The sequence below is a fragment of the Arctopsyche grandis genome, chromosome 5 (assembly GCF_051622035.1).
Source record: "Arctopsyche grandis isolate Sample6627 chromosome 5, ASM5162203v2, whole genome shotgun sequence".
Classification (NCBI taxonomy): Eukaryota; Metazoa; Arthropoda; class Insecta; order Trichoptera; family Hydropsychidae; genus Arctopsyche; species Arctopsyche grandis.
Genome location: NC_135359.1, coordinates 26665883 through 26692463, shown reverse-complemented (window position 1 = coordinate 26692463; position 26581 = coordinate 26665883). Strand labels below are relative to the sequence as shown.

Sequence of the window (26581 nt, the reverse complement as noted above, 5' to 3'; positions counted from 1 at the left end):
TACGCGAATCGTTGCGCGTTCAATTGATCAAATCGCCAACTTATCTCCATTTCATTCTCTTTTTAATTGAAGTGTATTTTCTTTGTTGCAGATGTACGACGTCGGATTGCAGCGTCCGCAATGTGAAACGTCCCCGCTAATTTAAAGCAAATAACAGTTAAAGTTTTGCACGTGCGCTCTAAACGAACGAGCTATGTAGGAGATTAGACTCTAAATCTTGTTGGCAAATTTCGCAAAACCTCTTCGTCCACCTTTTTGTGCATTTGCTTGAGTGAGATCATGAACGGCAACGGTCATCAGCAGGATGGTACTGGAGCTTTGCTCGGTACCAACAGCGTGTCCAGTGCCTCGACTTCCAAACCGGAAGTCAAGAAGAAGACCAGAGACTCGGACTGTTGCAGCGTCAACTTCCTCAAATACGTGCTGCATATATTCAATGTCGTTTTTATGGTGAGTTTTTTTTTTTAGTTTTCCATTCGATATTTGCAGAATAGTTTCCGTCTTAGTTGTTTCTTAGAGAATAGCAACTCGTCTGCAAACAGTCAACACAAAATAATCGATCGGTTGCTTGTACATGGTTATGTTCGTTGTTTTCCTTCAAGAATTGAAAATATTATTAAATAATGAACCAAATATTGTGATAACGTATAGCGAGTAGGGATCCCAAATTTTATTTTTATTTTATTTTTACATATATACCAGAAAGGCCTTACAGGTAAATCCCAATGCGCCTTCCTGGCCAATTACAAATTACATTCAATTACAATTACAAATGCAGCATTTTTTATTACAAGTCATTGAATTACGAGACACTGAAAAACTCGCAAATTAACGAGACATCTATGAATTGTACATAAATTTTATTGTACATCAATCATACTTCAAATAGTGGTGACATAGTAGGTAAGAAGAATTTTTAGCCAATTTTTTTTTCCGGGAACCGTTTCAACAATGAAATCAGAGAAAATTGGCAAACTCTGATAGGAAACGATCAATCTGGAGTCACAAATTCAGGTCTGACCAACAGCATACTCTGAAAAATTCATTTTCATTTGAGGCCTGGGCCCAGGGATCGAACCCGGCGCCTCTCGACGCTAAGCAGAAGCTTAACGACCGAGCTATTCTGCTGGCTATTATTCGAATATATTCGAATATATTCGAATATATCCGAATATCGAATATTAGCTTTAAATTATTTATTTGTAGTTTTAAGAAGTTCAATATTATTAAAATTTTAAGAGAATCATTATCCGTAACGTCAAGTAGAACTAAATGTGCTGTAGATTGAAAATAAAAAATATAAGTGCGTATAAAAAGTATTCGAATTTTCGGATTTTGGATCCCTAATAACGAGTTAGGCTACATATAACAATTTGCGAACTCGCTAATTATTTTGAAGTATTGGTAGATATTCCTAAACAAATTTCGACGATGGCTGAAATGATGTATCTATGTACATTTTTATTTTTGATTTTTATAGCTAGCTGCTGTAAGAGTTTATAATTGGTTTATTGGCTATTTAGAGTATACATAGTTAATTTAGTTTAACGAGTGGAATAAATCTGGATTGAATGTAAAATTTTTGACCTAGAAAGTCGTCAAGACAACTTCTGCTGGGCATCAAATGTTAAATATGAATTTTGTTTTATTTTTTGCCGATATTTATTCATTTAAGAATACTTGGTAAAGGTCACATAGCCGATGTACCCAAAAGGTTCGTCAGTTATAATACAAAAAATATAAATATCAAACGAAAAACCGAAATATAAAACATAAATCAAAATTGAAAAATATATATACATATGTATAAACAATTAAAAAATAGAAAAGAAGATACAAAAGAATAAACTGAAAAAGGAAAAACTAATACTAATTCGTTTGGTAAACTATTCCAAATTTGAACCACTCTATTTGAAAAGAGGGATTCTCTAATTATTGTGAAGTAAATATGTTTTTGGAGTTTCAGAGTATGACCTTTCAGTTGAGTGGTATTGTTAAACGTAAAGAGGTTAATCATAGGACAATTTCAATGTTTATTTATAATTTTATAAACTTAAATTATTCTTCTAGTCTCCAAAGTGGAAAGGTTCATTCTTTTCAATCTCAAATCGTATGAAAGTGATATAAGCTCGGTAGGCATTTTTATGTATAATTCTTCGTTGGACCTTTTCTAAACAAAAACATCATATGATTCTGAAATTTCATTTGACTGAAATGACAATAATTTTTTGTTCGATAAAAGATTTTTACAAATTCGATTGTCTCTCGGTCTGTTTTAGCGAATGTATATATGTACGTACATATATACATACATATGTATATATGTACATAGCTATGACAAATGTCATGGCCAGAGAGAGAGAGACCCTATGTACAAGAGGCCAGTCTGTCGAAATTTTTTACGTGAATGGCCACCCTAAAGGTGGGCACTTTCTCAAACGAACAGCACTCTCTTAAATATGTTTTTTCTTACACTTCAATACAAAAACATTTGTGGTTAACAACCGCATTACGCTGGCGAACAAAAGCGGAAAAACCGATTACATGAAAAAAGGTTATTGTGGCAAACCAGCGAAGAAAATACATCCTACATACAAACATGCATAAAAATGTATATGTAATATTCCATACAGTGGTGATTGCTTTTAAGTCTGCATAGTGTGTGTGTGTAATGTATGTATTATACATTAATTCGTTACGTTCAATCGAACCACTTTCATCTCATTTGTTTTAATTACGGCTTTAAACTTCCATCGTGACAATTAATATCGCTGTAATGATACGCCCACCGTGTATTGTATTATATTGCACTGTCATAATTCAACGTACAAACACGGTTCGTGCCGTATAATCTAATCAAATTCTAATTGAATGCGTAGCAACGAACGGCTGGTGAAAAAAATACGCAATTTTAAAACGATACTTTGTGTTGAAATCGAATTTTATGACAAATGGAAACTTTTTGATTATTATTATTAGAACGACATTTATCTTCATCTTTGGTTACTTCTTGTTCTCTTGTTAAATCTAAGGGCGTAATTGAGTTGAAATTCTTCCCCGTTGAACTTAATTTGGAATAATTACCGTTATATATTCCCGCAGTCTCTTAAAATTCTCATCTGGTTCCGTTTCAATACCTATTAAACCAATAATTGTATCCATTCGGTATATGTATGTAATTCAGTGGCGTGCGGTGACTTTTCAACCAGAGGATGCTGTCCAAAAAAACGATTAGTTTATTTTTTTAAATTTTATTTTATTCTTCGAAATGTCTTTGACATGTTTTCGTTTTTGAATGAATATTCAATATTGGTGTGGGCTTTGGGCTCTTAACAATAATCTCTTTTTTATTACATGGTAGAGAAACAAATGTCCTTTTTAGTACATTTTTAATTAAACAATTGCAATTATTATTATCAACGGCAATAAATCCTCTTGCATTGTTACTTTAGCTTATATTAAATAATAATATAATAAATAATAATTTAGTACGTTATAAATTATAATAAAAGTAAATAACTTAGGACGTAACGTACGAAATATCAATCAAAGAATCAAGCGAAAGTCCATATATAAAAATCGAATCAAGTCCATACATACGCAAAAGGAGTTATTGCTTCCAGGGCACAACTTCAGTAAGTGTCGCGCGAGCGAGACGACTGTAGAGTCGTCTCACTCATGCGCATACGCAAGAGTGAGAGCTCACTTGTGCGCATGCGTACAAGATTTGTTGAGAACTTCAGCATGTTTTCATGCTGAAGCTGTTTCACGTTTATCATCACTCGATGCTAGAGTGATGATAAACAAGCACCGGTCGCGCAGTCGGCTTCGGCCTTTCAACGGGGATGCTTGTTTATGTAAATTTTGGATCAGACAAAATATTGTAATTGTATTGTAAAGAAAACTACAATATCGGTCCTATTATTTATTTGTTTTTGCAGTTATAATTTCAAAAACTTGAATATAATCTTAAAAGGTGAATCTGAAATTGTTTTAAAAATTATGTTTTGACAAAAATAGATTTGCGGGGTTTCTAGTAAGGGTTCTTAAGGGATAATCTTAAGTAATCCTCAGTGTTGATTTTTTTTACAATAAGTATAAGTCTCTTGGCTGACATTATTTTATCTTTTGAGGATGTATGTATGTACATAGAATTTGAAAAAATATATTAGAAATCACGCCGCGAACGTAAAAAGCGATGATTTTGTTCAATTTTGAAGAAAATTAAGTATCCATATTATATTTCCCATAAGCAAATATAAATATAGTAAAAATAAGACTGTGAGATTTTCTTCCTATATTGTATGGAACGTATATCAAGACCTCAAAGTACCTTTGTCAAAATTTGACAATTTTGACAAGTATTGTTTAGTTGAAAATCATAATTTTAAAAGCTTTTTATCAGTGTTAGAAAATGTCTATGTATGTATGTCATTTAACGTCAAACACATTTAATACATACCTATATATAATACGTCAATATAATTTAATACTATTTATAAATATTTGAAATCAAGTGACAATAATACGGCGCCTCTTATATAAAGGTCCAGATATATTAAATAACTAATAATCAAAGTCTGAAGAAAAAGATCTTCGGTCAATGTATTTTGCCAGTGAGGACGTATGGATGTGAAACTTGGACATTGAATGCCAAGATGGTACACAAAGTCCAATGCGCTCAAATAAGTATTAAATGGGTGAGAAGAATGACAAAAGTAGTCGATATAGTGGAGAGAGTGAAGAGATTTAAATGGCAATAGGCAGGCCGGGAAGAAGAATGGACGAAATGCGGACAAAAGAAGTGCTAGAATGGTACCCGAAAGAATGAAAAGGGGTAAAAAGAAGATCGTAGGGAAGATGGGTACACGAAATAAGGAAAATGTGTGGGGTGAGATGGATGAAAGTTGCGCAAAACAGAGACGAGTGGAAGCGTGTCGGAGAGTGGTGGATGGCTATAGATGATGATATGACTAAATGGCAATGAGGGGTCACGTAGCTAGAAGAATGGATGGAAAGTGCAGAAAAGAAGTTCTAGAATGGTAATCGAGAGAATGCAAAAGGGTAAAAGGAAGAAGGGTAGACGAAATCAGGAAAATATTAGTGAGAGTTGTACAAAACAGAGACGAGTGAAAGCGTGTTGGAGAGGCCTTCATCCAGCAGTGAATGGTGAATGGCCGTAAACGATGATGATAACGAATAATCGAAGGTTAAATTTAAATACCTGAATTCGGCATTGAAAATTTTTCATTTGTCCAATGATAAAAGCATACCGAATGAACATTACTACATAAACCGAAGCATTGCCAGATAAGCCGCATTTAGTAAAATTAATATCAATTTTATCAAATTTCGACTTAGTTTTATGTGACGAATTAATATTTTACAACTCAGATTAACACCCTCGTTTCGGCTAGACATAAAATAATTCAACTCGGCTAATTAATTAAACTGTAACATAATTTGACTGGAATCGCTCTCGAACCCTTTCCTCTTCTACATATGCACATATGTATGTACTGTGGAAGTTTTATGGAGTGTTGTGTGAAGCGGAACTAACGCGAATAACTTCAAAGTACACAGAATCATTTTATATTAATTTTGATAGGGGTACCGAAAACCACCCACCGAACCCACAAACGCGATATAACTTTCCACGTGTTCCCTCACCGGATATTCACATCGTCGACTTCACAACCGCTGCTTTGTCTCTCCTGGCTCCGACTTGACTATCTCTGCAGAAGCATCTTCACGCCCAAATGATCCTCCTGCCCACCGTATCGGAATCGACTAGGACAGCTTTCAGCATCCGAGTTTTCTTCTATTCCGACTTAATTTCATTAAGCGGACCGTAAAGATACAGTTATCGTCGAATCTGCTTCGCTTCCGACAAGGAATACACAAGAAATTGTCGTTGGGGAAAAAAAAAACCCAAATAACAAATATTCACATGCGTCGATGATATTCACCTATTCATCATTCCGTGAGAAATTGGATCGATATTACATAGGAACTTTCGCTTTCGCTTTGTGCGATTTTTCATACTCTATTGAGCTTTCCCCGAATCGAGTGTTTGATTTTCGATACGAATTCGATAGTTCTTAATAATGCTGCTGTGCTATAAATTGGCCGTACTGCTAACTTTATCGTGCTCCACACTCTACAGAACGGTGGGGATTTGTATGATTTATTATAAATATAACTCGTATAATATATCCATTATCGGAAAATTTCGCAATATTTTTCGCAGTTGTGAAATACGATCAGTATTATAAACGATACAAAATATCACCCTTGAGAATAAATAAAAGTTCATGCAAAGCTGCCGTTCGCTTATTGGCACGTTTGTATAAGTAATGTTGCTTTATCACTCCTAAGGGAGTTATTTTTTTTTTATTATTTACTTTTTTTTTTTGCGTTATTGAATATGAGATCGCCGTATATTCTTCTTGTAATTTAGTATTGAAAGTATCACTTATCGTAACACACCTATGTACATATATCATTGATTTTTTTATACGATTGTAGGTTTTAAATTAAGATTGATTGAACGCAGTGGGTTCGTAGGTTCGATATAATTTAATTAAATGTAGGTTTGGTGAATGGCTAACCCTTCCGCAGGTTTCTTTTATCGAATGAAAAGGCTCTTAATCACGACCTGTGTGGTCAAACAAACCGTAGAAAGACGAAAAAGGGGGAATGGTCGCTTTTTTTTGTGATACGTGAATAGATTTTACCATCGAATTATTTATCAGTCCATACGATAATTGCGTCCCGTGTGTTTCGAAGTCGGTAAAAAACTGCTCGCAGTAACGTTGAGGGGCAACCCTTAATTTCAGGCCGATAAACTAGCGCCTTCACTATCTCGCATTCTATAAATCATTTTGGTTTTATTGAATTTCACTCGAGCTACCCGACAATTCCGCCTTATTTACGATACACCTATAATAAGCATAAATTTTATGATATGGAAAAATTCTATCGCGTGGGTGAATAGTTTTATACCTGCAGAAATCTAGATCTTTACGAGGAACAACAATGGATCTTCATTACCTGGGGTTATCTCTATAATATCCATAAATGCGGTACGCAATTATGGTTCAGATCGAGGCTCTTTTATTCCTCTTGAAATTGAGCCTCTTTTTTATTTTGTAAGTATTCTCTAACTGAAAATCGTATCATAGGCATATTCCTTTATTTGTCATTATATTTTTTCGTATGCTTTTATCGTATATGTGTATATGTATGTTTTTTTTTCATGGCTTCCGCTATTCGTGTAATCATCGTTTATTAATATGCATATGTATATAATTTTTTATGCAAATATTTTTCTCATAACCTGCTTTAATAACATGCTATGCGCACGATCTAAAAATCCAAATACAAATTTCACACAATAAATTATGTTTTTTTGATGAATTATTTAGTTTCATTATAGATAAGAGCGGTATGGAATAAATCATCTCATTTTTATTAGTTTTACCATCATATTTTGTATCGTGTCTATTTATTTATTTTATATAACCAGCATCATGGACTAGTGGTTAGCATATCTTGCTATGAACAGTGTGGTTACGGGTTCGAGTCCCACTGGTTACTGCTGTTCAGACCTTGGTTCGTAATTTCCAGGTCGATCGTTTCCTATCAGAATTTGCCAATTTATCTGAATATCATTAAAACGGTTGGATTTCCCTCCCTTATTAATCTCCCAAACATTGAGTTATTCAGTGACTCAAGGTTCGCCGGTTTTTATATAAAATGCTACAAACAATTCCCCATAGACTCTGTGGATGATTATCGTATAACAATTCGTATTTTATAAATGATTATATATCATATTATATACAATGTTTGACCATAGATGTCATGTCAATTCAGCGTCTCGAGGTTCGCCGGTTTGTATATAAAATGCTGCAAAAATTTCACCATAGGATGATTATCGAATAAAAAAGTCGTATTAAATAAATGCTTATTGATCGTATTAAGATGTTTGCAATTCACTTTGCAATATTTGACCAAAGATGTCATGTATAATGTAAAATATATAATAATTATGTATTAATATATAATTTGGTGTATTTCTTGATCTGTATATAATTTGGTGTATTTCTATGATCTGTACACATTCTTCGCATTGGAACGATCTGTAAGACGAGTGTACATGATTAATTGAATAAATAAAATAAAAAATATTATATTTGAAGAGGCAGCATAGCCGATTGACCAGAGGGGTTTGTCTTACAGAAGATATGTCAATTGACAATCATGACAAGCGAAAAAATAATAATAACTGTAAATAGAAGAAAAAATGTAAAAAAAAAATAAAGGAAAACCATATAAAACAGAAAAAACTTAAAAAGAAGAAATGTAAATACATATGTACACATGTATAATAATAACATTGAAAAAGGAAACGAAAAGTAGATAAAATAAAAACAATCGACTTTTAGGAATTCCTCTATTTTGTTTTTAAAAATGTCAAAGACGTTACTAATTGATTATGTAAACAATTTATTCTTTATTTTTTTTGTATTGCTTTTTATATGTAAACATACATAGATGTTAGGTTACATTTTATCCTAGGCGTGAAATATAGGTGAGAGCTTTTTACCTCAATTTCTTTTAAGTTTGTTGAACGAGTCTGCCCCCAAATAAAAGCCACTATACATACCTATATATTTTTTTCTCCTGGAACTATTTCGGAAACGTTCACGAGTGGACTTCTTGAGCGCATTTCTGTGTCTGTTTCCGTAGCCTTTTGTTTGCTTTGCCTCGCCGATGTTAGCTTTCTTGGCTTCGGAATTTTAAGAAGTGTGACGTACAAACGAAACGCTACCTGTGTGTGGTCCTCTTGTGCCGGTTAATTAATTCGTCATATAAATTTTGACTCGTTAAAAAGTCCACTTCCTACTGCATACGCAGTTAGAACAGATAAAACGTACGTATATTGTATGTAGGTATGTATTATATGATGGTTCGATTTATGTAGGTGCATTCACATGTAAATCGAAATATCCACAATATTATGCATTATTTACCGAACTTGTAACACAACGGCCGTTCGTCATTATTTTCCTTTTTCGTTTATTATTCCGGCATGTGCATCACGTTTTGGTGTGTGTGTGTGTGTGTGTGTGTGTGTGTGTGTGTGTGTGTGTATAGGGGTGTTTTATCAATATTTTTTCGAGTGTTGTTTTCTGGCTTCGCGACTTCGACACGTTCCTCATTTGCATAGACACGAAAATAGGTTAAAAACATCTTCAGAATAAAAATTCAACTTTGCGTCACAACAACACTTTTATTCTTGTTTTTTTTTTATGTAGGTATATAGCCGATATGTGTGACCGGAATAGAGAGTGTTTCTTTTTCCCAAGATCACTTCGAAAAGTTTACTTCGAAAACAATTGAAATGTTCTTATGATTCTTGTCGCCTTTCAACTATACATATAACTCGAAGAAAACCAGCGGCTAAATTGATAAACCCATTGATTTTTTTTTCTTTTTAATGTTAGATGTCGTTTATTTTATCGAGGTAAGCCAGTTATCAATAGAATTTTTGTTATTAATCCACAAGAATAGTCGAAATATGATTTTTCTAAGTGGAATTTTATTTAATTCTCATATAAAGACAATTTAATATATTATCCCTATTAATTTAATTCAGATTCGTGTAAATACGAGTAAATACTAGTGCGAGCTTTTATTTTTATATACATACACCAGGAAGTCCTAACAGGTAAACCCCAATTCGCCTTCCTCACCAATTAATTACACACAATTTATGGACGAATTTGCAGCATTTTATACGAATCAGCGAAATTCGAGATGTTAAAAACTTAAAAATTGCGAGAAATGGGTAAAGGTTGCCAATTTGTTGAAACCGTTTCAATGAAAACCAGATAAATTGGCAAACTCTGATAAGAAACGATCGACCTGGAATCACAAACCAAGGTTTGGCCAGCAGCAGCCAGTGGGACTCGCACCCGTGACCACTACGTTCGAAATCATTATATGCTTTATAAAATACAAAAGCATATGTTTAATATTTAGAAATAATCGAAATGCTTTTCGAAATTAATTCGACTATTTTTTTGAATGATTAAATATTCCCAGTTTAATCCGATTGCATTTAATCGGAATGTGTTTGTATCATGCAATTCGGAAATACGTTACATGGTTTGCAAATTTATTATTCACGCATTGATTTAACTCGCTAGTTGTATATTTTAAAAACTCCCCATTGCACTTATTTCATTTGGAAGAATTTCAACGATTTAATCTCAACACAGATACGTCCTACTGTGCACTTTCTTTTTATTTCCTCAAACTGGATATCCAACTTCGGTAGACACATCCGGCGCATTTCCGTTTCGTTCTGAATTTTCCCACATTATTTATAGCAAATTCCAAGTACTAACAACCGATAGATAGACTTTTTAAATATAAATAGTACTACAATGTTCGTGATATTTTCACATATTCCTCTCTTTGCTTTAAATTAACGTTCAGCACGTGCAGATTAAATTGATATACCACATATTGTATACACAATGTATGCACATATGTACGTATATTGTGAATCATGCGATACACTCGCTCGGGATATAAGGTTGTAAAATACTCCATAAAGAGGCCGAATGATATATTTCGCGAACGGATTACACAGAAAACCTTTCATCCGATATGAGGTGTGGGTAATGCCCATTAGAGGCGAACTAATACCCCCAAGACTAGAGGCGGTTGAATATTTTAACATCGTGGATATGAGATATGTATAAGTAGAGAGGGTTAAAAAAATGAAAGGAAAAAAAAAACACCAGTGTGTGCGATGTTTATTTTAAAAGAAAACACTCGAGATGGTCCATCCCTCTTGAGAGTATCCAAAATACCTAATATATGTACCTATTTATATTTCCCTTGGTGGGCCGCGGCTATCGATGTATCGGAAACGGCTTTGATGCCGACCCTAACTACTGTATCTTAATGGCAGCCATCTGGATATGTTTATTTTCCATTTTTTTAAGTGTTTCTTATAAATAATTCATTCCCGTATCAATACTTGAGTTGTCAAGCTATCCGTCTTGTAATATCGTTGTATGAAACGTTGTCAGAAGAATCGGGATGTTGTTTTTACGTATTCTCGGCACGTTTGTGGTTCAAAGTTGAGTGAATGATATATGATATCACAAGTGCAATAGTATAGTCGTAGTGACTGTATTAGCATCACGAATGGTTAACACTAAAGGCAAGATCGTATTAAGTTCGTATTATGTACATACGTACATCTGTTAGCTTAATAAGTTCTGGCTTATATATTGTATTATACCAAACAGATGTACGTAATACGATCGTGTTTCTCAAATGGCGTATTTTTTCAGCAGTTACAATATTATACATAGATACATATAGATATTCTGAAATTAAAATGAGGATTAATAAATAAAGGCAAAGACAAATTACCAAATTATTAAACACTTAACGTTATGCAAATCTATGATTATAATCCATAAGATATTTAAATGATAATATACCAAATTTCGTTACTATCTTATATTACTTTGACTTTGACGCTATATAGCTTTTCACTTCTACTTAAGATTTCTTAAAAAATGTTCTAGTTATATTGTTTATTTTTATTTATTTTAAAGTTCAGACCATTGTGACATTACAGGAATTTCTAATACGCCACAATGGGCAAAAAATATAACACAAAAAAAAAACAAAATAACAATAAAACATAAATTAATACGTTACGAAAATATTATACTAATCAATTATACATAAAAATACATTTGAACATAAACATAAATACATTTATACATAAACATAAATACATCCATACATAAACATAAAAAACAATAGCATTTAATAATAATATATACATATATTACTGTCCACATGTACATTTCGTTCGTTCATGAGCATACTAGTTTGTTTATACACGAACCAATCTGTCCAGTTATTCTGCACACAAAAGAACAAATTGACAAACGAACTTTGTGTTCATGCACACATTATTGTGCATAATTTATTTATTTACAAACATATACATATATAAGTCCTAACAGGTAAACCAATGTGCCTTCCTGGCCAATTACAAACATCGATAAACAGTTTATGGAGTAATTTTGCATCATAGAGACATCTATGGATAATTTTTCATTTTTGCAGCATTTTTTTTTTTTATATATAAATCGCCGAATTACGAGATTAGATTTTCGAGAGATCTATGGACAAATTTGTAGCATTTTATGAACCAGCGAATTCGAAATGTTGTTAACTCGAATTTTGCGAGAAATAGGAAAAGTTTGCCAATTTATTGGAACCGTTTCAATGAAATCAAATAAATTGGCAAACTCTGATAGGAAACGATCGATCTTGGAGTCATATATCTAAGGTCTGGCCACTAGCATAGCCAGGAATTGAACCCGTGATCTCACAATTGAAAGCATTACACGCTAACCATTGATCTATTCTGTTATTTTATATATACTCAATCGCTTGTCCCAACCTCTATATATGCTAACCCTAGGTTGAATTACAGCAACGTTGTAATGTGGTTTCCATAGAATCTCCACTTTAGGTACTTGAAGTTTTGATGGCTCAAAAACTTTGATGTCTAAAAGTTTCATGCAACATCTGGTATGTGTATTTGAAGATAGCTTTGACTGTTATTACTTAAACTAAAACCAATAGTTCGTGTTTGAGCAAACTAGTTTGTTCACGAACGAACCGAAGTGAACACTTGGACTATATACATATTTATATACAGTTCATTTTTTCGCTAAGGAAGATTTGATCATTTTTTGCTCAAGTTTGAATTGATTTTTCTCCGTTGTTGGCAATTTGGCTCCATCTTACAACCAAATTTGTTTTCCAAATCAGTTATTGAAAGTTTGACGGTAGATTTATTTATTTTATTATATGGCAACCTTAAAAGGTTAAAATGAAGTCCACATGAATGTACATACATATGTATGTACGTATATTTATAAGGACAGAGCAGTTAAGTTTTGAGTGTATTAGATTTACAAAGTAAAGGAACATTATTCTACACATAAATATATGTTGTATTTTATTTATGTTTTAATAAAAAGCATCGTAACACATTATTGAATCCACTTAGTTGTTTCATAAGGGATGAGAACGCATCTTACCCGTATTAATGTTGTAAGTTTCGCAATATCCAAAGTTTTAATATGCAAACGAAGCACCGCAAACGCACAAGCATGCTTCATATATCAAATAATAATTCATGCACATTTGCGAACGTGTTTCGTACGTAAAAAAGTGGCCAAAATCCTCTATTACGCAATACTGTACACACTTACAAATGTACATATAATGTAGCATTTACGACTTAGAAAACTTTATCAATTATGACCTATTTTTATGTTGTTTCCAAGCTCTTTCGTGGAAAACTCGAGCGTGACATTTTAGCAATACTTCGGTTATATTGTTTCGATGTTTATTGTTTATATCACGGTGGATATTATACGCCCACGGACGTGTGATAACCGAACTTCTGGTGTTGTATATAATATTACAAGTGATTGTATGAACATAACGAATGGTGTTGTCGCAAAGTTCGCCTCTAGTTGTACTAAACAATAATCTGAAATCCTCCGATATACACACTCTCTCTCTCACTTCCCGCAAATTGTATAAGTTTATGCTCGTTCGCATATACGTAACGAACTTACATACATATTATTCTATGTGTGTTTATCCGTGGAACCGAAGACAAAATTAAGTTATTTAAATCTCACATCGTATCATATAGTGTGAGAGTACATATGTCTATTTTAAAAAATGTGCATGCGATATCACGAATGTCTTTTTATTATCGTTTAACTTTAATAGGACTCACATACGATTCGTCATGTAATTTGTCTGTCTACGATTTATTGATTTTACTTCGTCAAATCGCTTAATTTAATTTTGAATACTTTTTTTGGATAAAAATTTATTTGATCAAATGCTTTTATTACATTATGAGATCATAAAGACGAAATTTAGATTGCAATTAATAATTGACACTAATGAATTAACAGCTAGTTTAGTCATATAATAATTCGATTCCATTGAAGACTTTATATTATTCTACATGATTTGTAGTTATGTACTATAAAAAAGCCCTAGTAAAGCTATTGCATACCAGTTGAGATGTTGTGAGTTCAAGTCCCGGTCAAATACGCTGCTGGCAAGATCTTGTGGATTTTAAAACACACCGATCGACCGTCTTCTGCTAGAATTTTTCAATTTATCTAGCTTAATTGTTGTGACGGATCCAATTAATTGGTATCTTCTTCCCCAGTTCCTCGCACATAACGGTTTCTAGCATCTAGAATTTTTTATTCTTGTTTTTTTTTTATATATATATTTATACTAGGAAGGCTTAACAGGTAAACCCAATCCGCCTTCCTGGCCAATTACACCAAAAAAAGTAATAATCATTGAATAATCATCCGATAAATCAGTATCCTCCCACCAGTTTCTCGCAAATTCAAGTTATTAACATCTCGAATTTGTTGAATCTTAAAAGATGCTACTTATATACATAATGTATTTTTTACAATGTTCTGTCTATAAAAAAATTGTTGATTGTCCATAGATGTCTCTATTGTATTTTATTGTATTTTATGTTGAATATATTGTATTTTATACACTGAAAAAAAATCTAACCACGTGTTGTCCCGGGCTGATTCCTCTCATGGCACATATGATGTATGTATGTATGTATATAATAAAAAAAATAAAAGTAAAAAATCACAGCAATAAGTTGCCCAATAAAGTATGAACTATGTATGTACATATATATGTTAACATGTTTGAAAGTAAATTTTTTCGCTAGAAATTGATTTCAAAAGAGTCTCGTTAGTTATTTTAAACTATCATACCTTTAATATATGTATTTTTAGCATAGACAATTATGCACATCGTTCAAGGAGATAAAATTTCTGTTAGTAATATGATTGAATGCGTCTAGACTTTTAAATGCGATCTTCACAAATATTAAGTGACAATTTATAAAAATCGTCTCTTAAGAGAATCATTAGAATCTGTATAAAATCAAAATAATTTAGACTTCATACGGATTATACTGGATTTTATCATGAAAAAAATAGGCGATCATATCAATCATGTAGAATGGTCATTTTATTTTGTGTTCGATAATCGCTCACCCATAACGTTCAATTATTTTTTAGTACTATACTATATTATAATATGTTTTACACGCGATGTATGTGAGTAGATTGTACAAAATTAAATATGAAATATTATCAAAAATGGCGGCAATCCTTTTTTTCGTTCATTATTTATACGCGAGTAATAAATACATCATCCGAGGATTAAGGCAACGAGGACGTCGTAAATCCTTTGTGCTTTGAGGCTCGCGCTACGAATTGCCCGAATAAACATCACCAAAGATTTATTTCGTTTTAAGTTGTTTCCTCGTTTTTCTTTTTAATATTTTATCAAAACAAAGCGTTCTGCTTTAATCCGCGTAAAAATGTACCGGTAAGTGTGTGTGTGTAATTTATGTATGTGTTCCGACTATGTTTTGACGCCTACTATTGAATTACACACCATAGGTATGCACCTATCACTTGCATTTGAATATTTTTAAAGTCGAATGTGTTTATATGCATTTTATTGATGTATAAATCACAATATAAGATGTGACCGTCACGCGACTCTCATTGAAACAGTTCGTAAATTACTTTTATATCCAATATAATGTAATGTACGTATGTATGCACATACATATGTAGTTACAATGCAACAATATTTACAGTCGCAACTTTGTGAATATTTTTGTAGTATACACAATACAAAAGCTAACTTATATAATTACTAGTTTTATGTCCGTTGAAATTCCATAGGGTGCTTTCGGATTGATACATGATTTAAAATAAAGTTACAGCATGAATAGTAATAATTAATCGGAATCAGAACTGAAACGGAAATCGGTTGTGCCAGCTAATTTATGCAATAAAAAATAATAATAAATAAAAGTCGAAATCTGAATCGGAATCGGATAATATGAAAAGTGCGTATTTTTTTTACTTTTAATTTAGAAAACCCAATACCCACAATTATGTATAATCAAACCCCGGTCATTGACCTCGCGACCTTGAATATTATAAATTATGTTATTACGGTTCGCGGGTTCGACTCCGAATGAGAAGTTATACAAAGTTTAGACTTTTTATCGATTCATTCATTATGTTCGGCTAGTGGTAGGACACACACATACACACAAACACAGATAAGAGTCTTCAAATATATAATGCAATAGTTGGCTTTAACAGTAAAGTTGCGGATGTTTAAAATATTAATTTACGTTAGTTCCACCAGGCGGAATTTTTATTTAGAATTGGTTTCATCTAATATATAAATTCAAAAGAGACTTTGTAAGGTTTGGTTAGGAGTTTCAAAAACAAATCAAATTTTCTATTACGATGGTTGAATATATATTTTTTCCGATTCAAATAAATTTAATGAAAAAACAAATGAATGTTTACTATTATATATTTTTACTATTGTATAAATTTACTAGTAAATGTATTCATACATTCTACCGTTTATACTGTTATTGGGTGCTTTTTATGATACATACACTTACTAGACAGTGTATACTGATTAGAGCTTTATAATCTTACTGTTATATATATATGTATGTACATATATAATAATATGATTCACAATTTGAAGACCTCATTCATAATAATAGAGACCACGTTGATCTTTACTATGCTATTTGGTAGAAATTCCGAAAAATCTTTATACAGGTAGTGCACTTTCATACATAGCCACAGTGTAGTGCAATAGTAGAGCAATTGCATACCAGTAGAAAGGTCGTGGGTTCAAGTTCCGACCAAATACGCAGCTGGCGACCGAAATCGACCATCTTCTGCTAGAATTTTCCGACTTTTCTAGCTTAATTGTTGTGACAGATCCAATAAATCGGTATCCTTTTCATCAGTTGCTTGCTAATTCGAGTTACATATAAGCATCTCGAATTTGTTGAATCTTATAAAATGCTATCTACAATATAATATAATACATTTCTCACCAATTAGCTGTATATCAAAATATTTTCTGAATGTCCATAGATGACTATATTGTATTATATGTACTGTTATGTTTAGAAAATTGTCAGTACTTACATATGTCCATAATTAATCCAATCATATGCGTCACCTTAGACTAATTCCTGTCATGTTACATAGTACATGTAATGTAATAAATAATATAATGAAAATTATCGAATCATATACATATTAGGCACTATTTACGCGTGTTTTTATTTATTTTTATATTTCCGTGCTCTTTAAATTTCATTCAACTTCTGACGAGACCTTTAATGAAAAACTATGACTATGAAGTATGAAGGTTAAATTTAATTTAAAGTTGAATTTAATTTTAAATTTTCATATACATAAATTGTGTCTATTTATAAAATTGGACGGATTCAAAGCAAAATTCAATTTAGGATAAATGCTTGTGTATGTCTATGTAATATTAAAATAAATTTTGGCTTCATTCAAAAATAGGTACGTCTATACATAGATCATTTGGGGAAATTATGTCTTTGATATACGACCCAATTTGTTATCTCTCTTTGATACTTCAAACGTAAAATTATCCACTGAAAATGTTCATGCATACATACATACATATATTTCATTTTTCCATTTTAATAGCCGCACTTACACGACATAAATAACACATGAAACTTATTTATTCGAAGTTTATTTCGAGATCACACAACGTCATATTGTTAAGGGTCACTTTACTGCCTCGGCAAGTAGGAAACCATAAAGCACCGGCGATGTTATCTCCTAGGCCGTAAATATTCCTATCGATGGGTGTTTTCTTTTTCTTTTTTTTTCGTCTTTCACTATTCTCCATCGAGCGGGACTCCTCTGCCCACGTGGTCGCAGAGCCATATAAAGGGCCACGCACGAGCCATGTTTTATTGAATAGCCCCGTAATCCTATTTCCATACTGAATCACAATTGCGGTGTTTCGGGTTTATCATCGTCGATCTTAGTCACGTGAGTTATATATGCGCTTACGACATACGCATGTCCAATTCGAGTTCATACGTTCGCGTTAAGTTACCGTGCTAAATTCGCGTTAAGGTACCTTATCTATTACAATGTCGCACTTCCGGAAAAGACACATCTACCTATGTAAGTACATACAGGACGAAGCGAAAACAATTAGACGATTAGTAATTTGAAAATGAACACTTGAATTCACGGGTTACCAACCTATGGATCTCGACCCCAAATTGGGTCGCGAAGGGTTTTCTATGGGGTAGCTAAGTGAATCAATAAACAAAAAAAGTATTGATTACAATATAATTTTCGTTTTGGTTCCTCATCGGATCTGAAAAAATCATCCTACCCACTATTTGAATATGATGTCGAATTTATAATCTATAAATTTATATATGTGCAAATTTAAAACCATTGGTGTCGTTTAGGGGCAACCCGTAATCATGGATAAATATAAATAAACAAAAATAAAATATGTATTGGAGTCGCGGCGTCACTTGGCTTTAAAAAAAAAGGTTTTAAAAACATACCTCTTCTATAATTTGTATATAAAATTATTATTTTGAATAAAAATAGCAATAATTTTATTTTACTACCGCCATCTACATATGTTTAAAACTACGAACTGGATAAACGTCAGGCACTTTTCAGCAATTCAAATTTCAAACGCGTCTTACACGATATTTTTGCACCATCGTAATGGCGGAGGATCCGTTTACTTATATTGATGACCAAAATGAGCAATATGGCAAAGTATGAAAACGATCGGATAAGAGGCGAACTTTTTCCTGAATTGTAATCGTAAGTGAAACGTAAAGGAGGTATGTATGTAAAAAAGGGATCGCCACCCGAAATAGGTTGAAAACGTGTGCTTTAATTGAAAGATAAATATCGTCTAGCTAAATCAAAGCAAACTACATAGCATACATATGTACATAATAATATGCTAACAAAATCATTTTTTGAAAAAAAGTCACTTTCGTAGATGAGCTTGACCAGACGTCAAACAAACCTTTGTTGGACTTTCCATTAGTTTCATAAGCATTTCTGAACTTTTTTGGAATTTCTAGAATAGTTTGCTACATAACCTTTGTTACATTTTACCGCTGTTTATACTAAGGAGAAAAATACACTATTATTATTCGTCAGCTAATATGTTCAGACCGATAAATAGGAATCACATATGTATGTATGTTGGTAGTTCATAACAAAAGCCTTTCGACCAATATAATATTAATTTGACTTTTCCGAAATGAAATATTTATTTATTTATTTAAATATTTTTTTCCATTTTACGTTACAAAATTTTGAAATTTTGAAATCGTATTCTAACAGCGATGACATATTGGTTTTTGCCAATTTTGATAAGCAAACGTTTTAATAACCATTTTAATACAACAACTGCTACCATGCTATCTTTGGGCTACCAAGAGTGTTTGTAGAAGGACACGTACCTCACTTTGAAGCCATTCTCAGAACGATAACGGCCTCCCTACATCGTCAAATTGTGTTCTTGTTGCCGCGTCTTCTCATTTCCGCTCATCACTGTGTGTTCGTGAGATGTAACCACTACTACAGCGACAGCCACAAATTGATTTTCAATTGATTAATTAATTATTATTATATCATTATACTATATTTATTTATTTTATCATCCATTTATATTGACGATGGGGATTGCACTGTTCTCCCTATCGTATGGAATATAAGGTTATTATTATTAATGATAATAAAATCAGATACATTGGTAATTTTTGATAGGAAAAGATCGGCTTGGAGTCACAAATATCCAAATCTGACCAGCAGCACGACAGATAATATTCGGAATGAAATCGAGGTCAACCCTCGGGATCGAGCCTCTCGGCGGTTAGCATTAACGCAACCATCAAGATATGCTGCTGAATAAATATATACATTTTCATGAAAGTTGTTTGAAAATTGTTCCCACACCATACATACATATGTATATATGTATATGTAATATCTCGTTTTGTAGATATTACCTAGCCTCCACACTTGCCCGATTTATCAACATGTAATTTCTTCCTGTGGGGCTGTTTGAAGGGCAAAGTGTACGCTTACTGATCTCAAACCATCTGTTACGATAGATTACGTTCTATCGTAACAGATGGTTTGAGATCGTAACTGAAATTACACAGAGGAAAGTGACGTTTGAGCTTACCCGAGGGTGTAATAGTCTTTAATAAATGACTTTGTAGGATAATGCCATCATATTATATACACATTCGTTGTTCCTAACTAGTGAATATTTGATTTTCGATTATACAGTTCATTTTCGAGACACTGATCGTATATGTATGTATCTACATATTTCCGCCGTACCCTATATTTGGACCAATGACAAAATTTGGTTTAAATTTCGTAACGGCGCAATTTAATTTACGACAAAACTATAAATCTTCTTGTCTGATTCATTTTTTCCGATAACGTATTGCGCAATCGGCCATTGCATCTCTCGCCAGGTAACACTTTGCCTCCACCTACGCACAATCGGAGAATTTCTCCGACAATCGAACACCTAGGACGCCATTTAAGCCGGACATGGTGATTGATGGTGCTGGTGATTTGTATGTGATTCACATTTTTTATCCTCGACACTAATAGAAAAGAGAAAGGATTTTTTCCAGATGTATTGTGACTCGCTTGTCACTGTCGGGTTGGTCGGTTACACTCGGTGTGGTTCGAAGCAGGGGTACAAATCATATACGTATATACATATGTATAATTGTATATGATTGAATAACCAGTAGGACTAAATCGCATAACAATACATCAGAAGATTAAATCGTTGTGTGTGGCTCTAGTTGAGTGGGGTTGCCAACTTTTCAGACAAAAATTTCGAATATACGGACTACATTTCAAATCCAAATAATCAATACTACATCTCAAGAAATATATTTTCATTCAATGTGACCAGTTAATGATGACATGTGAATCCAATGCACTCAAAGAAGTATGGAACGCTGTATGCTTAGCATTACGAGGAGAGATAGAAATACGTGGGTTAAAAGTATGACAAAGGTAATAGATGTAATGGTGAGAGTAAAGACATTGAATCGCTTATTGGCGGGTCACGCAGGTAGAAGAACGGACGATGTATGGATGAAAAAAGTGCTCGAATGGTACCTGAGAGAATGTAAAAGGGTGCACGGAAGGCCACATAAGAGTTGAGTGGATGGTATTAGAAAAATGTGTGCGATGAGATGGATAAGAATTGCTCAAAACAGAAACGAATGGAAGCGTGTTGGAGAAACCTTCATCTAACAGTAGATGGCGAATGGCTGTGAGTGATTTTTTTGTCCACAAATATGGTTCATGGTACACTATTGTCACACCTACAAAGCAAGACATCAAAATAAAAGGTCAACAATAGTGAACCATTTTTTGTGGTCATATACACACATATGTACATATTTACATATGTATAGATCCACCAGTGGCATGCCGTGATTTTTAAAACGGGGGACTAGGTATGGACAAAAATATACATATTTTTAATTTGGAATGATGAGATGATGAATATAATTTTTCATTTTTGTGTTAGCAGAAATATCCCAAGTACATTCGCATAGTCTACGTAAATCGGATAAATGTGTAGCTCAATAAAATATAACTCGTAAAATTTTACCACCTCTGTTTTGAACAATGCAGAATACGAATGCGAGTAGTGCGATTGTTTTAGATTTTTGCGATTGCGGAGCGATAGCAATTTATTGGTGCATGGTTGCAACGCTGCACTGAACCGATTCGAAGAGCAAAGTAGAATGCACACAGCAAAAAAGAACGCAGACGGGAAACTCGTAATTGTATACGAATTTGTCGCACTTTTCGACGTCCTTTCATCGGCCATTTCAAATGGAATCCATTCATGGCCGCTGTTTAGAATTCAGACGAACTTTCCGAATTCGATTTTTATTTAGACAATGTATCAAGTTTCACATCTGAGTCTACTAAACGTATATACATATGTACACTCGTTACGAGCACTTGCGAATATTTTGATTTTTAAATGCTTTTTATTATTACGAAATTATGTTCATAATACATCTTATATATATTTTAATAGCTACTGATCTACTGATCATTTTCTATTTTACAATTTAATTTAATTTGGTTAGTAATCATAGTATTATATTATTGTAATGTTAATGTACAGCATAATAGGAAAAAGAGCTCAAAAACCTATTTACAATTCTTATAAATGCTCATAATTAAAGAGCGGACCCAGAGCACGCCGTTCATTGTTCACATGTTGTAAATGCATTGTTAAAGGTTTGCCGAACCTTTTTTACAAAGCATTTATAATAATGGAACAATAGACGGCGCGCTCTGGGTCCGCGTTTTACTCATAATACATCCAATACATAATATTACACTTGCGAATATAAAGAGCCTCTCATCGAACCGGAAAAATGTTGTACACACTAATAACTTCGTTCACGAATTCAATTACGTGTACATTTTCAGTGTGGAAATGAAAAGGTAATCGTGTGAAATTGTGCATTACATTGTTCGTCGATTAGATCCAAATCAGTCTCGTTGAATTTAATTAATTTAATTAACCGACATGGAAACAATGTAAAATTCGTTTCGGGAGAACGCTTCATAGACAGTATGTAGTAGCTCTCGTCGACAAATGCTTCCCAATCTGTGCCGCCAATCCCATCGTCAAATGTATGCAAATCTTCTTAAAGCCTCGCGAAATTCAATGCACACAAGCTATTGTTATTGCTTCATACCGTGTCAGTGCGTATTAAATTTTCGTGGCTCTAATTTTAACATGTGCGGATTTATCTCGATGACTCTAATATTGGATTTCCTATTGTGTATGTATGTATTTATGTACAGGCCCAGCTCGAGGGTATATGGCTTTCAGCGCCCCCCCCCATTATTTTTTGTATACATATACAATAAATTTTATAAAATGTAGAAGAAAAATATATAAAGAAAAAAACAAAATTAAATTAACAAATTTTATTCAGAATAGACACTTTTTATCAATTCAATATATGTATATTATAATAATAATTAAAATAAACAAAAACAAAATTTTTAAAAAGAACATATTAATGTGGAACGAATATATTTTAAAAAATACATAAAATAAATTTAGAAACAATCTATTTTCAACAATAAACAATTTCATTTTATTTTATTTTTAATTTATAATTTTTACAATATAATATAATATTTACGTAATAATATACATAACAATAAATTATTCAAAAACTATCAAAAAATGTTTCTAATTATATTTTTTCTGGCTTTTGCCGATTTTTAATCAATCAATATGGAAGAATTGATTACAAACTTTCAATATTCAATACTTCGAATGTTTCCTTTAACGTCAAGTTTCAGCAGTATTTTATTGAGATATAATTCCGAGTGACCAATTTTACCGACGACAGTTTATTAGTTAACAAGTTATATTCGTGAGTAGTTGATATTTGACCGTCAACTTCCTGCGTTCCACGTGAATTATAATATGTTATAGTTAGTACTGTTACTTAAAGTAGACCAATTAAGTTGAATATAAAATAGTTTAAAAGTTTTTGTTTTCAATTTTATATTAAAAAAAAATTGAAGTACCTCACGTCGCCTTTTGGCTATGGCGCCTCTTGACTATGGCGCCCCTAGGCACGTGCCTAGTCTGCTGCACCTTTCAGCCGTCCCTGTGTATGTACATATACATATATGTATGTATATTTCTGAAATAAATTTCGAATTCCATTCTACATACATATGTATATGAATGAAGATTATGCCATTAAATTCTGTGACATTTGCGCGTTTTATGTATGTACATATAATCGTAAAGGTGATTGAAGTTGACCGTTTGAATTGAATGTTTCGACTATAATATTACAATAAAATATGAAATGAAAATTTTACCGTTTATACAAATGTACATATACATACTTCAAAATAAATTGAAAATGTCCGATGTACCTTTGCTATTGTGCTCGAAATGCTGACTTTGGTGAGATAAAAAATTGTTTGCCATTTTTTTTAGATATTGAATTCAATTATAATTTTTTTTATTTCATTGTATAAAGCTTAATGGAAACCTGTCGTTGAAAATTGAGTTCTCTTTATAACAAAATGATCACGAAGATTGAAAATGATAAAAAAAAATATGATTCTCTTGCAAATATTAGTATATCTACCTATACATATATTTGTACATCGTATGCTTACTAATCTATAAAATATGTATATTACAGTATGTGGAATACAAACTTTAACCCACTTTCTTAACTTATTAACTCTTGTGGATATGATGTCGTTCAAACTGCTGATTATAGAGACGTGTTCTTGCATTTTCATCGGGTTTTAACCCCTTTTCCACCTTCAATATACTGGAAGATGATGAAGCTTTTACACACTTTCATAAAATATTACGCTCATTAATATTGCACGAGAGAATACAGTAAGCGTATACGATGTATGCAACACGATTTTTATTATTTAATATTATTATTATTTAATTTTTACTTTTACTGATACATATTCATTAAATTTATAATTAAATTAACCTTTTCAAAAGCATTAACAATGGAGTATATTTAGTGCACATGAATTCTAGACCACGGAATCCTTTGAATAAATTTATAGATGTTACATTATCAAAATTACACACCCTCTAACTATTAACATGCTATCTACGTACATTACATCAGGAAGAATATTTTAAACACGAAATAGCTATCTAGATAAGAAGAAATATGGCATTCTATGGTCCACCACACCTCGTATAATCACATCACTCTTTCAACTATCATATAAATATATACATACATATATACACTATTTTAAGCAATTAATATACACAGCTAGTAGTAATTCGCCGACCAGATTTTATTGCCGAATTGACTATAAATTTTAGTTGTCTTACAGCCGTGACTAGACTCTGGTACGTGACTCCAAGATTCGATGGAGAATACATTTTTGTATCATCCGAATATTGAATTTGTAACTTTTATATAATAAATATTAAAATAATTTTAATACTAGCTTGATATAAACACACATTTTGCTAATATTTGCTCTATTGCTACATTTATTAGTATTGGTATTCATATCGAGAAAATATTTCGCCTTAAAATCACCATAAATTTAAGATATATCTGTCATATTACAATAATACTTACACTGTTAAATAAAGCAAGAATGACACTTTTTAATAATAATTAATAGTTGGCTTGGTGATTTACAGCCGCTCCTCATTATTGCGTTGAAGTACATAATGCGAAATATTATAACATGATCCGTTATATTTGAAAGTCCAATTTTCAATTCCAAAAACACTATTTCTGTTCGACTTAACTCACATATTGCTATCGCTTCTTTTAATTAGATATATCCAGAATCTCGGAAAAACAGAATAAACGCAGGCCACCAGTATTTTTATATATTGTTAACCGCAAAACATTATATTTAATGTTTTGCGAAATATTTCTTCAAATGAAGAAAAATTTCATAAATGGGTATAATAAATGAAATCATCATTAAATCAAACATATTCAGAAAACAATGTAACAAGCAATGGTAATAACGATGAAATTATTTTTTTTTTAAACCTTTTCTAGTATTTTTTTTTTAGTAATTTTACCTCTTACCTCTAGTAAATTTTGCAAGAAATCCTACAATAAGGTGTACTTAGTTTTTCATTTAGAATACATTAGTTCAATTTTGGTAATTTTATGTACATATATAAAAGCTGAAAATAAAAAATATTTAATAATCTTCATTGACTGTAATTGATCGACTGATATATGTATACATACATACTAACGTATTAAAAGCTAGATTCCATTTTAAGCCTGTTTTTGGATGAAACTCTTCTGCTTTCAGTGATGCATTATATTTTCCCACATGTGATTTTTTAAACGACTTTTTAATGTAAAATTTTAGCTTTTGGCTAAAAGCACCCATATATAAAATACATACTTTCACTTCTACATATATTATATCTTGGTGATGGCTAGTATTTGGTATCTTTTCAGAGTCCATTCACTAAGTATCACCTCTCACATGCATACGAATTAACCAAATTTCCGATAAGACATACATATGTACATACATTCGTACACGGACCAGCAGTGACTTTTACTTGCATAAAATCTGAAAACGGTACGTTTCCAGAATTAGTTCCTAGCCCGTTCGATTCCGAGTGCGGACCGCGATCGATCAATCATTCTGGGGCGAACGAGGCAGTCAGCATCCCACATGTTAATGGACCACCGGACAAATTGCCCCGGGACTCGGTTGGTCATTTATCAAACGAAATCTCCGCCATATACCCATATATAACCACCATAGACACAAATAGGCACGGGAACAATAGGCCGTAATCGATTTAGCGGCTTAATTATTGATCGCGGACTGGAGCCGTCGATCAATCGTTTGCGAAAGCACCTGAAAATCCCACGGTGGCCCACGAATATGCATGAGCTTTATTAGATTTATAAGGGTTGAATAATTCGGGG

At 32.5% G+C, this 26581-nt stretch overlaps 1 protein-coding gene across 1 annotated transcript in view; it reads left to right on the top strand.

The window, feature by feature from the left end:
* LOC143911804 (CD151 antigen-like) overlaps positions 1-26581 on the top strand; it is a 203689-nt gene that overhangs the window by 130837 nt on the left and 46271 nt on the right. The window contains exon 4 of the mRNA XM_077430853.1: positions 92-450. Coding sequence (XP_077286979.1) covers positions 280-450 — 171 coding nt within the window. The 5' untranslated portion in view covers positions 92-279. The remainder of the gene's footprint in view (positions 1-91; positions 451-26581) is intronic.